At 46.3% G+C, this 14,133-nt stretch overlaps 1 protein-coding gene across 1 annotated transcript; it reads left to right on the top strand.

The window, feature by feature from the left end:
* Window positions 1-1,673: 1,673 nt before the first annotated feature.
* LOC128409218 (zinc finger protein 436-like) lies at window positions 1,674-12,504 on the top strand. Its single transcript, XM_053379501.1, has 7 exons — window positions 1,674-1,787; window positions 4,527-5,304; window positions 5,759-5,882; window positions 6,195-6,277; window positions 8,515-8,641; window positions 9,526-9,618; window positions 10,068-12,504. The coding sequence occupies exons 2-7, from the start codon at window positions 4,855-4,857 to the stop codon at window positions 11,369-11,371; spliced, it is 2,181 nt and encodes a 726-aa protein (XP_053235476.1). The 5' UTR covers window positions 1,674-1,787; window positions 4,527-4,854; the 3' UTR covers window positions 11,372-12,504.
* The last annotated feature ends 1,629 nt before the right edge of the window (window positions 12,505-14,133 follow it).

The raw sequence follows: 14,133 nt of genomic DNA, 5'->3' as shown, positions 1-14,133 counted from the left end.
CTGAGCTAAACGGACCGGCTGCTCTTAGTATGCCAGCTTCCATATCTTCCACGGTATAATTTCGCGATGGGCTCTTTGCCAAACTGCATGTCATTTTGTCTGACCCGATTGAATCACCCAGCAGGATTGCACTGTTATTAAATATGGTTTCAACAACCTTTTTTCCACACCTGACTGCAAACCCCAAACTTCCGCTCTCTGAGTTCTTAATAGCCTTTTCATAGAATCATAGAATCATAGAGTTGGAAGAGACCACAAGGGCCATCGAGTCCAACCCCCTGCCAAGCAGGAAACACCATCAGAGCACTCCTGACATATGGCTGTCAAGCCTCTGCTTAAAGACCTCCAAAGAAGGAGACTCCACCACACTCATTGGCAGCAAATTCCACTGTTGAACAGCTCTTACTGTCAGGAAGTTCTTCCTAATGTTTAGGTGGAATCTTCTTTCCTGCAGTTTGGATCCATTGCTCCGTGTCCGCTTCTCTGGAGCAGCAGAAAACAACCTTTCTCCCTCCTCTATGTGACATCCTTCTAAATATTTGAACATGGCTATCATATCACCCCTTAACCTCCTTTTCTCCAGGCTAAACATGCCCAGCTCCCTTAGCCGTTCCTCATAAGGCATCGTTTCCAGGCCTTTGACCATTTTGGTTGCCCTCCTCTGGACACGTTCCAGTTTGTCAGTGTCCTCCTTGAACTGTGGTGCCCAGAACTGGACACAGTACTCCAGGTGAGGTCTGACCAGAGCAGAATACAGTGGCACTATTACTTCCCTTGATCTAGATGCTATACTCCTATTGATGCAGCCCAGAATTGCATTGGCTTTTTTAGCTGCCGCGTCACACTGTTGGCTCATGTCTAGTTTGTGGTCAACCAAGACTCCTAGATCCTTTTCACGTGTACTGCTCTCAAGCCAGGTGTCACCCATCTTGTATTTGTGCCTCTCATTTTTTTTGCCCAAGTGCAATACATTACATTTTTCCCTGTTAAAATTCATCTTGTTTGTTTTGGCCCAGTTCTCCAATCTGTCAAGGTTGTTTTGAAGTGTGATCCTGTCCTCTGGGGTGTTAGCCACCCCTCCCAGTTTGGTGTCATCTGCAAATTTGATTAGGATGCCCTTGAGTCCATCATCCAAGTCGTTGATAAAGATGTTGAATAAGACCGGGCCCAAGACAGAACCCTGTGGCACCCCACTAGTCACTCTTCTCCAGGATGAAGAGGAACCATTGATGAGCACCCTTTGGGTTCGGTCAGTCAGCCAGTTACAAATCCACTGAGTGGTAGCATAGTCAAGACCACATTTTACCAGCTTCTTTACAAGAATATCATGGGGCACCTTGTCAAATGCCTTGCTGAAATCAAGGTAGGCTACATCCACTGCGTTCCCTTCATCTACCAGGCTTGTAATTCTGTCAAAAAACGAGATCAGGTTAGTCTGACATGACTTATTTTTCAGAAATCCATGCTGACTATTGGTGATCACAGCATTCCTTTCTAGGTGCTCACAGACTGTTTGCTGTTTTCCATTTTTAATTTTTTTTTTTTGGTAAACTTAAAAGGAAAAAATATATATATTATGCCACTTTTCCAAGGTGGTGGGTTTCCCCCATTACAGGTTAAGGGTTAATCTGACCGAGTGCTGCATTCCTAGAGGGTCCCTTCAGGAGGCGAGGTTGATTCGTTGGTGGAGGCACTTCCGGCCAACCTTGCCTATCCCCCTTCGCTCTACCTTTGCAAAAAATAAAAAAGGGGGGGTGGATCGGCTTTGGAATTTCTCCTGGAAAGAGGTGAGTGCAAAATGCATTTGGGGTGAAAAGGGTGCAATGGAGAGCTGGCGTGGCAGAAAAAAAATATTGCAGACCAGATTTCATATTTATAGGAATGATTGTCACAAATATATATTTATTTAAAGAAATTGCAGAGGGTGGGAAAAATATCTAAAAGTAATGGTAGTAATAAAGGCACCTTTATTGCCAACAGAGAACAGTCCTGCTTGCATTTACCTGGGAATAAAATCCCATTTATTCATTGGGACTTAAGACTGTGTACACACCATGAAATTAAAGGATGTTTAAATCCCATTCTGCACCCCCCAAAAAAAGAATCATGGGAACTGTAGTCTGACCCCCACGGAACTACAAGCCTCAGCACCCTTTGCGAACTACAGTTCCCAGGGTTCCGGGGAGGGGGGCAGGGCGGGAAGTATACTTTAAATGTAGGGTTATCCAAGAGACCAATTCCTGAAACCTTTGCTAACTCTGGGAAGCAGAAACGGTTTATTCTTTTTGTGTAACGCTGGCAGATTTGTGACGCGTGGAGTGTCGCTGCAAGAAAGATTAGAAAGAGAGAGCTAGACAGTATTGCAAATAAGTTGTGTAGGAGATTCAGAGGTCTGGCAGATGTTAAGCTAGGTATGAGCTAGCAGATTATATTTATGAATTCCGACTCCCTTTCTTCAAATCACGGATGCCTTGTTTTACGTAATTGCTATTTGGTGTATGCTATGATTTGCAGTTAGGGCGATTGTACTGCAATGGTCACCCATTAGCGAGCAAGCTTTTGAGTTCCACAGAACTCTTTATATTAAACTGAGAGGCAGCGTGGTGTAGTGGTTGGAGTGGGACAGGTACAATCCTAGTTCAAGTCCCCTCACCTGCAAGTGTTACTGCGTGACTATGAGCCAGTCACTATCTCTCAGTCTAGTTTACTTTTCAAGGACGTTGTGAGAATTTTAAAAAGGCAGAGGAACTTTGAGTTGTATCTAGACTTGAGTCAGTTGTGCTTAGGCTGCTTAAAATCATTGTGATTAGTAATGTAATGTGATTAGTTAGTAATGGCTTTAGTCCAGTTGGTTTCAATGGGAACTGACTGAAACTCAAGTCTGGATCCTACCCTATATGTATGTGTCACCGACTGGTTGGCTGCAGAGGAATGGTGGTCAGAGGAAGAAGACAGGGAGGAGAAGGTGTCAGAAGCTAAAGAGGTAACAAGGTTTAGTGAGCAGGGAGAATCTGTGGCAGAGAGAAGCCCAGAATCAGAGGCAGAGGCAGAAGCAGAAGCAGAAGCAGGAGAGTGGGATGAGGAAGGCCGAGAGGCAGAGATGGGTCAGGCTGGTGAAGAATCATGGATTTTCTCCTGGTGTTACAAGCTCCCCTCCCCCCTTGCCTCCCAGAACCAGAAGAGGCATGAAAAGGGTGGAGGAGAGGTTGGCTTCATGCAGGCAAAGTCTCCATTTGCTTGGGGAAAACCCCTGGAGAGGAGGGGACTTAGACAGCTGTAGGGAGGCAGGGGCAAGGCGTAACAGGGATGAGCTGCTGGGCTCTTTAAGCCTGATATTTGGCCCAGTCTGTGCAGATCATGCTCTTTCCTAATACAAGTCAATCCTCAGTTCCTGAACGGCTCCGTTTTGGAACGTTTCGCCTCTCGAACACCAAAAACCCGGAAGTAAACGCTGTGGTTTTTGAATGTTTTTTAGAAGCCGAATGTACAACACATCTTCCACTTGAGTGCAGGGTGCTCTTGCAACCAATCAGAAACCACACCCTGGTTGTCTTAACATTTTGGAAGCCGAACGGGCTTCCAGAACGGATTACGTTCGACAACCGAAGTTTGACTGTAAAGTGTTAACTCCAAATTGAATGCTGTGATTTATTGCCAGCTTGCTCCTGACAGTATGAAACACTGAGATGTTTGGAGGAAGGGTGTGATCTAAAGACAATGAATAGTAACTCCTACACCACATCTCGGCTTAAGGAGTAAAGGAAAGTGTCTGGTCCTGAGTCCAACCACTGATCTAAGTAGCTTGGAATTGTTGACACTGACTGACAGTTGCTCTCCAGCGTTTGAAATAGGAGTCTCTTCTTCTCAGCCCCACCTGGAGAAGCCAGGGATTGAATCTGGAATCTTCCAGATGCAAAGCACATACTCTGCCAGTTAGGTATGGCCTTTCCCCAATTTTACAGAAGACTAAGCAGAGACGCAGGTGCTGTATCTTGCATCTCTCAACCTACAAGGAGGTTTGGGTCCTTAGTCATTTTTAGGAGAGCAGAGCTCGGCTCCTGTGTCCCCACACCATCCCCATGCCTCCAATTTCTTAGGGTGAGCTGAGACACAGAACAGTATAAATCTTCCGGGATGCGGGTGTTGCTGTGGTCTAAACCACAGAGCCTCTTGGGCTTGCTGATCAGAAGGTCGGCGGTTCAAATCCCCACAATGGACTGAGCTCCCGTTTCTGTGTCCCAGCTCCTGCCAACCTAGCAGTTCGAAAGCACACAAGTGCAAGTAGATAAATAGGTACCACTGCGGCGGGAAGGTAAACATCGTTTCCGTGTGCTCTGGTTTCCGTCACGGTGTCCCATTGTGCCAGAAGTGGTTTAGTCATGCTGGTCACATGACCCGGAAAGCAGTCTGTGGACAAACGCCGGCACCCTTGGCCTGAAAGAGAGATAAGCAGCGCAACCCCATAAGTCGCCTTTGACTGGACTTAACCATCCAGGGTTCCTTTACCTTTTGTTTTATTATTACAGTGGTACCTCAGGTTACAGACGCTTCAGGTTACAGACTCCGCTAACCCAGATTTAGCACCTCGGGTTAAGAACTTTGCTTCAGGATGAGAACAGAAATCGCACGGTGGCAGCACAGCAGCAGTGGGAGGCCCCATTAGCTATAGTGGTACCTCAGGTTAAGAACGGACCTCCAGGACGAATTAAGTTCTGAACCCGAGGTACCACTGTATTCAGCTTTCCATAGGGAGAAGAATCTCCTCTTGGTAACCGGATATATTGCTTGGCTAGAGGAAATGCTGTTGAACCGTGGGACTGAGCCCCGTTGCCCGTCCTGAGAGAGAGAGAGAACATGGCTGCCGTAAAGCGAGGTGATCTTTTGGCTGCGGGACTGGAGTCCGAGGAGGCTCTTCAAGACTCAACTGCCCTCAAAGCAGAGAGAAGGAGGACTGAAAGTGCTCGGGCTGCGTGTGGCATGGAAACCTGCAGAAAAACAGCTCCAGAGATCTTGAATCAGGATGCTCCAAATTCCGGTGCCGAGTTCAGGCAGTTCAGGTACCAAGAGGCCATTGGCCCCCATGAGGTTTGCAGCCGGCTCCTGGACCTTTGCTGCCGGTGGCTGAGGCCCAAGAGACTCACTAAGGAAGAGATGTTGGAGCTGGTGGTCTTGGAGCAGTTCCTGGCCGTCCTGCCCCCGGAGATGCAGAGCTGGGTCAGGGAAGGCCGCCCAGGGAGCTGCGTCCAGGCCGTAACCCTGGCGGAAGGTTTTCTACTGAAGCAGCAGGAGGACAGAAGGCAAACGGTGAGCGGGTTACATTTTGGTGGTTCATGCTGTGGGCATGAATAAATTGTTGTTTTACAACTTTACAAGTTGTTTACAGCCTTTCTCAGAAGCTTTGTTCTGTTGGTCACCCACCTAAAATAAATAAATGATGGATTAATAGACAATTTGCAAGAGCAAGACAAGGAGCTACAGAGGGAGTCTGGAGATTCTTCGGAATCCTCTTTTTATGTTGGTTGTTTGATAATTGTTTGTAAATTTCAAAATCTGAAAAACTAAATAAAATTTAAATGAATGAATGGAGCTGAGAAAGGAGTAGAAAAGGGGAAATCACAGAATTGTAGACTTGAAAGGGACCCCAAGGGTTATCTAGTCTAACCCCATGATCTGTAGGAATCTTAGCTAAAGCATCCATGACAGATGGCCGTCCATTAAGAACATATTCCGATGCCCTAAATCCTCTCTCCTGTTTTAGCTCCAGGAGCCGTTGATGGAGGTGGCCGGCCCTTTATCTTGTGCAAAGAAGGTTCCGTCAGACAACTTTGACAGGCCGGGACGTGGGGCCAAAACCAGCACAATGAAATCCCACAGAGATAAAGGTAAAATCCTGCATTTAGTGTTGGGGGAGGAGGTAAGATCTCGTTTGGCAATACTACGCGCTATAAGGATCTGGGTGTCTTAGTGGATCACAAGCTTAACATGATCCACCAGGGTGTGACACTTTATAATGTGCTGTTTTGTTTTGCTTTGCATCTTCAATTCCACCCCCAGGCCAGGAAGCTGATTAAAAAATAAACTTTAATTGATCGGCTAGGAGGCAGATGAAAAACTAGACCCTGATTGGCTAGGAGGCTGATTTCAAATCTTTGTTTGGCCCTCTGTTTCTAATTCTACCTCCGTTTCATTAACAGACAGTGAAATGGCACCTGAGGCACATTCTGAATCTTCTCCTTTTTCTGCTGGAGGGGGGAAAGGCACCATCCAGCCAACTCAGGTAGGAGAAAGCCCGTTGGGGAGACCTATTTTGGACAACTGGGGTGCCACTTTCTTATATATCCCTGGGCTTCTTTGGGAGGAAGGGTGGCACAATAACTCGTCGTCGCTCACAAAATACCATCATTAGCACCCTCAATAAGGATTCTCACAATTCCCTAAATAATGTAATTGCATACTATCGTCACAATTCCACAAAGGAACCTCTCTCAGTTCCCCTCCTTCTCTTTTCAGTCTTCAAGATCAAGGATTGTGTGTGTGTGTGTGTGTGTGCGTGTGTGTGTGTGTGTAATTTTAAGCCTGAGGGCCACATTCCGTTCTGGGCAGCCTATCAGGGGCCACAGGCCAGCAGTGGGCGGGGCCAGAGGCAAAAGTAGGCGGAGCAGCAAATGCAGCTCTTACCTTTGTACAGTAGAGAGGCTGGGAGAGGGGTGCATTTGGCCTTCCGGGGGTTCCCTGCTCCTGTTCAAAGCCCTCAAAGCCACTTATGGGGAAATCTGTGAGTTCAGCCCATGAATCTTTCAGAGGAGGGATGGGTTGGCTGTGCTGGCTGGGTGACTGATATTATTGTTGTTGTTGTTGTTGTTGTTGTTGTTGTTAATGTAATATTTCACTCTGGGCAGCTTCCAATACATAAACACACAATAAAACATCAAACATTAATAGTAACAGTCTGATCCAATATAAAAATCACAATAACTTTTAAATAAACAACATATCAAACAAAGCAACAATCCATCAGAATCTAAAAAACAGTCAAATTAAACATCAGCAAATAGTAAACAGTTCAACCACAATAAAGAATTACCAATCAATAAAAGTAACAGCAAATCACATAAAATACCACCAAACATACAAAACCATGTACAGTGGTATCTCGGGTTACAGACGCTTCAGGTTACAGACTCTGCTAACCCAGAAATAGTACCTCGGGTTAAGAACTTTGCTTCAGGATGAGAACAGAAATTGAGTGGCGGCAGCGGGAGGCCCCATTAGCTAAAGTGGTACCTCAGGTTAAGAACAGTTTCAGTTTAAGAACGGACCTCCGGAATGAATTAAGTTCTTAACCCGAGGTACCACTGTACAGTGGTACCTCGCAAGACGAATGCCTCGCAAGACAAAAAACTCGCTAGACGAAAGGGTTTTTTGTTTTTTGAGCTGCTTCGCAAGACGATTTTCCCTATGGGCTTGCTTCACAAACGTCTTGCAAGTTTGTTTCCTTTTTCTTAACACCGTTAATACAGTTGCGACTTGACTTCGAGGAGCAACTCATAGAACGCGGTGTGGTAGCCTTTTTTGAGGTTTTTAAAGACTTTGGTGATTTTTGAAGCTTTTCCGAACCTTTCCCGACACCGTGCTTCACAAGACGGAAAAAATCGCAAGACGACAAAACTCGCGGAACGAATTAATTTCGTCTTGCGAGGCACCACTGTAAAAGGATTAAGGTAAGAAACAAAGAAGCACAACTTATAAAACTATTTTTTTAAAAATATCCCTGAACTCCTCTGTCGCCAGCTATTGCTGCTGCTATTCTCAAAGTCATAACTTGGGAAAGGCTAGGTGGGGCAAGGGAAGTGGAAACACTATTGCCTGAGGAGGAACAGAAAGTCCAACGTCACCTGCAGATTCTCCACCCTGAAAACAACCACCTGTTCCTATTGTCTCCTTTGGGCGTGTGATGGAAGGAGAGCAATCGTCACTCCGTTTTCTGGGATGATTGGCTAGAAAATAGTTGTGTAATATAAGGACAGAACTACCCAAACTGTATAGACACTTATTCATGTATCCTACTACAGCAGCAAGAATGTTTACTCGCCCCCAAATGGAAAGAAGCAGAAGTCCCAGTAAAGGAAGAACGAATACAAAAACTTACGGAATAAGCAGAATTGGCGAAACTTAACCGGAAGAATAAGAAATCAAGATAACAAACTTTTTGTAAAAGAATGGAAGTGGTTTATTGAATATTTACAGATAAATTGTAAACAGATAAGAAATGGGCAGGATTATTGTAACAATCTGCATTTTTATAAGAGTGTACATTTAAAGTAGATGAGTAAATGAGCAGATTAAGTTAATTTGGATATGCAGAATATACTGAAAATAAATTTAAGGGACCGCAGAAAGAGGGGGGAAGGAAGACGAATTTTGAAATGTTAAAATGATTGTCAAATGATTGAAATGTATAAACCTGAAAAGCATAAATAAAAGAAAAAGAAAATAGTTTTGTATGTGTTTCAGGAGCCAGTGGTTTTCGAGGAGGTGGCTGTGAGTTTCACAGAGGAGGAGTGGGCCCTGCTGGTTCCAGGCCAGAGAGCATTGTACCGGGAGGTCATGTTGCAGAATTATGGGATGGTGGCCTCTTTAGGTAAGGACGCCTTTGGCCGTAGATGAGGTGGGGGGATGGGGGACCTTTGGTCCTCCGGAGGTTGCTGGACTCCAACTTCCCTCAGCCCCCACCCCAGCCAGCCCATGCCAAATCAGGTAAACCACTCTGTAATTCTCACTCTATGATGGGAATAGGGCGGCTCCTAACCACTCCCAGCAGCCTTATCAAACACCATCTCCCAGAATTCCTTGGGGGAAGCCATGATCATTTAAAGTAGTAGAAAAAAGACAGTCACGGAACCAAAAACTACACAAAACAAATGAAATACCGTGAAAATCCCTGAAACGAGAAGTAATCGACTAAAAATACTCAACAAAATAACAAAAATCACAAAGTTTAAGGGAAAAAATTAGAAAAACCTAGAATTGAACAAAACCTTAACGGGATGCTGGCTACAAACCTCATTTCACTGAACTATTCAGTTTCCTCAGAAGGAAATAGAAAAATCATAAACCTTAAATGATTTTAAACAAACAGGGCTGAAACGCTCCTCTGAGTTTACAAAAAAGGTTTGAAAACCTCAATAGCAAGTTTAAGACACAGCCCTATTTAAAGCAAGCCGAGCCAAGATAAGGAATTGAGGACTTGGCTGTGAAAACTCTAGTATTGCCTTTTAAAGTGGCATGATTGTGCTTTTAAATGTGAGGTGTGAATGTGGCCTGACTAGCAGTCTCTGTCCGGGGTTTCAGGCCGGTGAATCTCTCCCAGACGTACCTGGAGGTACAAAGAATTGAATCTGGGACTCTACATACAAAAGTAAATGCTGTAGCACTGAACATTCCTACGTGGATGGAAAGAGCTTGGAAGCTGTCTTTCAGCCCCTGCATAACCAGCTGTTTGATTTTTATGTTTTGATCTCCTAGAAGCTCTGCTGATTCCCAAGCCTGACCTCATCTGCCGGTTGGAAGAGGAAGAGCTCATTGAGCAGTGTGCTGAGGAAGGGGAGAGTTTTAAAGGTGGACAAAAGACTCCTCTTTTGCTTCTCTCTTGTAACATCATCATCATTTATTAATTATACCCCGCCCATCTGGCTGAGTTTCCCCAGCCACTCTGAGAGGCTCCCAAACGAGTGTTAAAAACAACACAGCGTTACATATTAAAAACTTCCCTAAACAGGGCTGCCTTCAGATGTCTTTTAAAGAGAAGATAGCTGCTTATTTCCTTGACATCTGATGGGAATGGGAGGGCGTTCCAAATGGTGGGTGCCACTACCGAGAAGGCCCTCTGCCTGGTTCCCTGTAACCTCACTTCTCGCAATGACCGCCAGAAGGCCCTCAGCGCTGGATCTCAGTGTCCGGGCTGAACAATGGGGGTGGAGACGCTCCTTCAGGTATACAGGACTGAGGCCATTTATTTGTTCACAACCTAGAAGCAGGAAATAAGCAAGCATCTCTGTTTATTTCAGGCTGGAAGAGGGAGAACGAGGATGAACTTTATGAGGCTGCTTCGGAGGGAACTGAGACTCGAGATGTGAAAGAGATATTTGTGAGTGAAGATGGACTAGAGATTCAGGTTGGAAAGCCGGCAATGAAGTGGAAGGACAGATTCCTTTATCTGCAGGATGTGGAGTTCCACAAAAGCTCGTTCCAAAAGGAAGCGTGCAAAGTAAGGAGGAGGAATGAGTGTGCTGTGTGTGGACAGATCTTCAGTCACAAATCGAGCCTTGTTACTCATCAGAGAATCCACACAGGTGAGAGGCCCTATAAATGTGCAGTTTGTGGAAAGAGCTTCAACCGAAGGACGCGACTCACTTCACATCAGAGGCTGCACACAGGGGAGAAGCTGTATAGCTGTTCAGACTGCAGCAAGAGTTTTTGCGAAAAATCGAGTCTTAATGCCCATCAGAGAATCCACACAGGAGAGAGACCCTATAAATGCTTGAACTGTGGGAAAAGCTTCAGCCGCAGCTCAAACCTTATTGCTCACCAGAAAATCCACACAACACAGAAACCCCGTAATCACTCCAAAGGCAGCAAGGCCTTCTCTGTTCAGTCTAAGCACGTTTCACATGAGAGAATTCACAAAGGAGAGAAGGATCTGTGTAGTTCCGTAATCTTTAGCAAGAGCATCTCTGATGACATGAGTCTTATTGGACATCCAGAAATATATGCGGAAGAAGATCCTTATAAATGTTTTGACTGTGGGGAAAGCTTCAGTAAGAGTTCCAACCTTTTTAAGCACCAGAGAATTCACTTAGAGGAGAAACCATACAAATTCTGTAGCAATAGCTTTGCAGACAAATCCGGTCTCATGACACATCAAGGCATCCACTCGGGAGAAAAAGCATATAAATGCTCAGTGTGTGAAAAGAGCTTCAGTCGCAACTGGAGCCTCCTTACACATCAGAGATACCACAGAGGGGAGAAACCTTATAAATGCTCAGACTGCAGCGAAAGCTTTTGCGACAAATCAAGTCTTATCAGGCATCAGAGAATCCACACAGGAGAGAAGCTCTATAAATGCTTCATTTGTGAGAAGAGCTTCAATCAGAGCACAAACCTTTTCACACACCAGAGAATCCACACGGGGGAAAAACCGTACAAGTGCATTGAGTGTGGGAAAAGCTTTAACCAGAGCTCACATCTTATCAGGCATCAGAGGCTCCACACTGGAGAGAAACCCTACAAGTGCTCAGAATGTGGGAAGAGCTTCACTCAGAGTCCAAATCTCATTCGGCACTGGAAAATTCACGCCAGAGAGAACACGTAACGACGGCTTTTTGACTTTTATGAAAAAATAAAAGCAATCAGCGCACAAGAGAATGACACATTGGATGACGTCTTACGAGATAAGGAAATTGCTCACACAAATGAGAGGTGGAAGATTCCTGCATTGCAGCTGGTAGATTGGATGACCCTTTGGGTACCTTCCACTTCTACGATACGGTCGTGCAGCAGAAGAGTTTCATGTGCATGTAACGTTTTCCTAGATCCCTCCGGGGGTTTTTTTTCCTGCAGAGACTGCAGTCCCTTCCTAGTAGTATAAGCAAGGTAGAGCTATAGAGTTGGAAGTGTGAACGTGCTGAGTTTTCATTAATAAACCAAAACAAAAAATAAATGTAGTGCTCAAACAACTGATAAGAACATAAGAAAGAGCCCTTCTAGATCAGGTTCAGCTAGACTGGTGCCTGGTAGTGGCTGCCGAGACCATATAACACCAGTCCTGAGAGATCTGGGAGCATTGGCTCCCGGTACGTTTCCGAGCACAATTCAAAGTGTTGGTGCTGACCTTTAAAGCCCTAACCGGCCTCGGTCCAGTATATCTGAAGGAGCGTCTCCACCCCCATCGTTCTACCCAGACATTGAGGTCCAGCGCCGAGGGCCTTCTGGCGGTTCCCTCATTGCGAGAAGCCAAGTTACAGGGAACCAGGCAGAGGGCCTTCTCGGTAGTGGCTCCCGCCCTGTAGAACGCCCTCCCATCAGATATCAAGGAAATAAGCAACTATCTTACTTTTAAAAGACATCTGAAGGCAGCCCTGTTTAGGGAAGTTTTTCATGTTTAGTGCTGTATTTTGTTTTAAATATTTTGTTGGGAGCCAAATTATTATTATTATTACCTCACAGTGGCCAACCAGATGCCCCAATGTGAAGCCACCAAGCAGACCCTGAGCACAAATGGTATCCTCTCCAAACCGCAGTTCCCAACACTTAGTATACTGCCTCCGACTGTGGAGGCTAATCATGGCCTCTGTTGTGACAGAGCGTTAGATACTAGATGGTCAGTTTTTTGAATTTTTGTACCCGTTTCAATCTGCTTGCACCTTGTGCGAGATAAACTTGTTTCCCTCTGCGTTTCTCCTCTCCCTGGTCCTGTATAAAAAATAATAATGCATTTCTTGCAAGTTCTGTGGTTGAGATTAAATGTCTTGTTGTTTTTGTTCCAGTCTCCACCACTACCGTCCAGCTTAGATTCCCCATTTCCCCAGACGTCCAGAACTAGAGTGCAAATCTAGTAGCTGTTCGAAATGAGATGTTGCCCCAACAACAGGCAAATGAAAGGATTTAGAGAGGCAACTCTGGCGCCTGTCCCCTTCCTGCCAAGCGTGCTTTGTGCTTTCTGGTTCAGATTTTGGCTTAGACCCATCCCGTTTCTGCTCTTGGGGTCTTGGGGATAATCATGGAGGCTCAAGAGTAGGTGTCGGGGTAGATGTCAGGCACAGGTCAGCAGTAACTCACAAGGCGTCAGTGAAGTTAACTCTTTATTCAAAGAAACAAAACGTCTCAGGCCTAGTGAGCGCAGCAACTTCCATAGCAACAGCTTTCCAGGCAAAGCCAGTCTTCCCAGTAGGCCTTGCCCCTATGAGGCAGGACTGAAGGCCTTCCTACAGTTCTTTTTAAGTCTTCTCCCTCAGGTCCTTCCAGAGCAATCTGAGACTCCAAAGCCTTGTCTGTCGCCACTCCACCTTCTTCATTCCTCTTCTGGTCCTGGGAGACCAGTGGAGAGGGGAACTTATCGTAGCAGGAGGAGGAGACACACATGGTGCTTCGCCAGCCTAACTCAATCTCTGCCTCTGGGCCCCTCACCCCTCCAGGCTCCTCTTCTGCCGCTAGTTCTGAACCTCTCTCTGCCACAGCCTCTTCCTGCTCACTAAACCCTGTTACCTCTCCAGCTTCTGACACCTCCTCCTCCCAGTCTTCTCCCTCTAACCCAGCATCCCCAAACTCGGCCCGCCAGATGTTTTGGGACTACAATTCCCATCATCCCTAGCTAACAGGACCAGTGGTCAGGGCTGATGGGAATTGTAGTCCCAAAACATCTGGCGGGCCAAGTTTGGGGATGCCTGCTCTAACCACTCATTGTTGTCCCACCACACATCCCCAGGCTCTGAGCCTTCTTCCCCTGGGGGTTCCCCAGTTGCTACCTGCCACCACTCTTCTGCATCCAGCCAGTCCGTGACATCATGGGGGTGGGGGTTTGTGCATCTAGAGGTTGTGTGTCAGGTCTCTCCCATTCCTCAGCCTTCCTCCAGTGGGACATCTCTGGGTGTTGGGTCTCCAGTCCCTGGTCAGTGGTGGCTGGTGCCCTTCGGGGCTGGTAGGGCAGAAGGCAAGGAGCCCAACAGTAGGTGGCGCCAGAGAGCCAATGGGATAGAGTCCCCATCCTCTTCCCTGCTGCGTTCTGCAAGGGCAACACAAAAGCTGAGGTGGAGGAGGAAGGTGATGGCCAGAGCCGCTTTCTGGACTGCTTGTAAGGGAAAAGGCAGGGCACAGGGCAGCCTAAAGTTTCCAACTAAACATACGGAAAATGGCCCATGGAAGATGGGAGTCCACCAACATCGGGAGGGACATCCAGGGGGTGCTTTGCTAGGGACATCTGCTGGTAAACAGCAACCCGTTCTTGACGAAAAGCTGGGCTCTGTGTCAAAAGCCATCAGGAAACCCATTCAGTTAATTGGGGGGGGGGGGCAGAGATGTGTCCAGAACTGGGGAACCGCGGTTAAAAAACAGGAAGCAGAGGCAGAGGGACCAACC

This window comes from Podarcis raffonei, chromosome 2 (assembly GCF_027172205.1).
Source record: "Podarcis raffonei isolate rPodRaf1 chromosome 2, rPodRaf1.pri, whole genome shotgun sequence".
Lineage (NCBI taxonomy): Eukaryota > Metazoa > Chordata > Lepidosauria > Squamata > Lacertidae > Podarcis > Podarcis raffonei.
This window is presented reverse-complemented; position numbering and strand designations above follow the sequence as displayed.

Bases quoted from the DNA above. Each gene is read 5' to 3' on its own strand.
- LOC128409218 (XM_053379501.1), top strand. From the start codon at position 4,855: ATGGCTGCCGTAAAGCGAGGTGATCTTTTGGCTGCGGGACTGGAGTCC. The intron at 5,883-6,194 runs GTAAAATCCTGC...TTTCATTAACAG, and splicing joins GAAATCCCACAGAGATAAAG to ACAGTGAAATGGCACCTGAG. The intron at 8,642-9,525 runs GTAAGGACGCCT...TTGATCTCCTAG, and splicing joins TGGGATGGTGGCCTCTTTAG to AAGCTCTGCTGATTCCCAAG.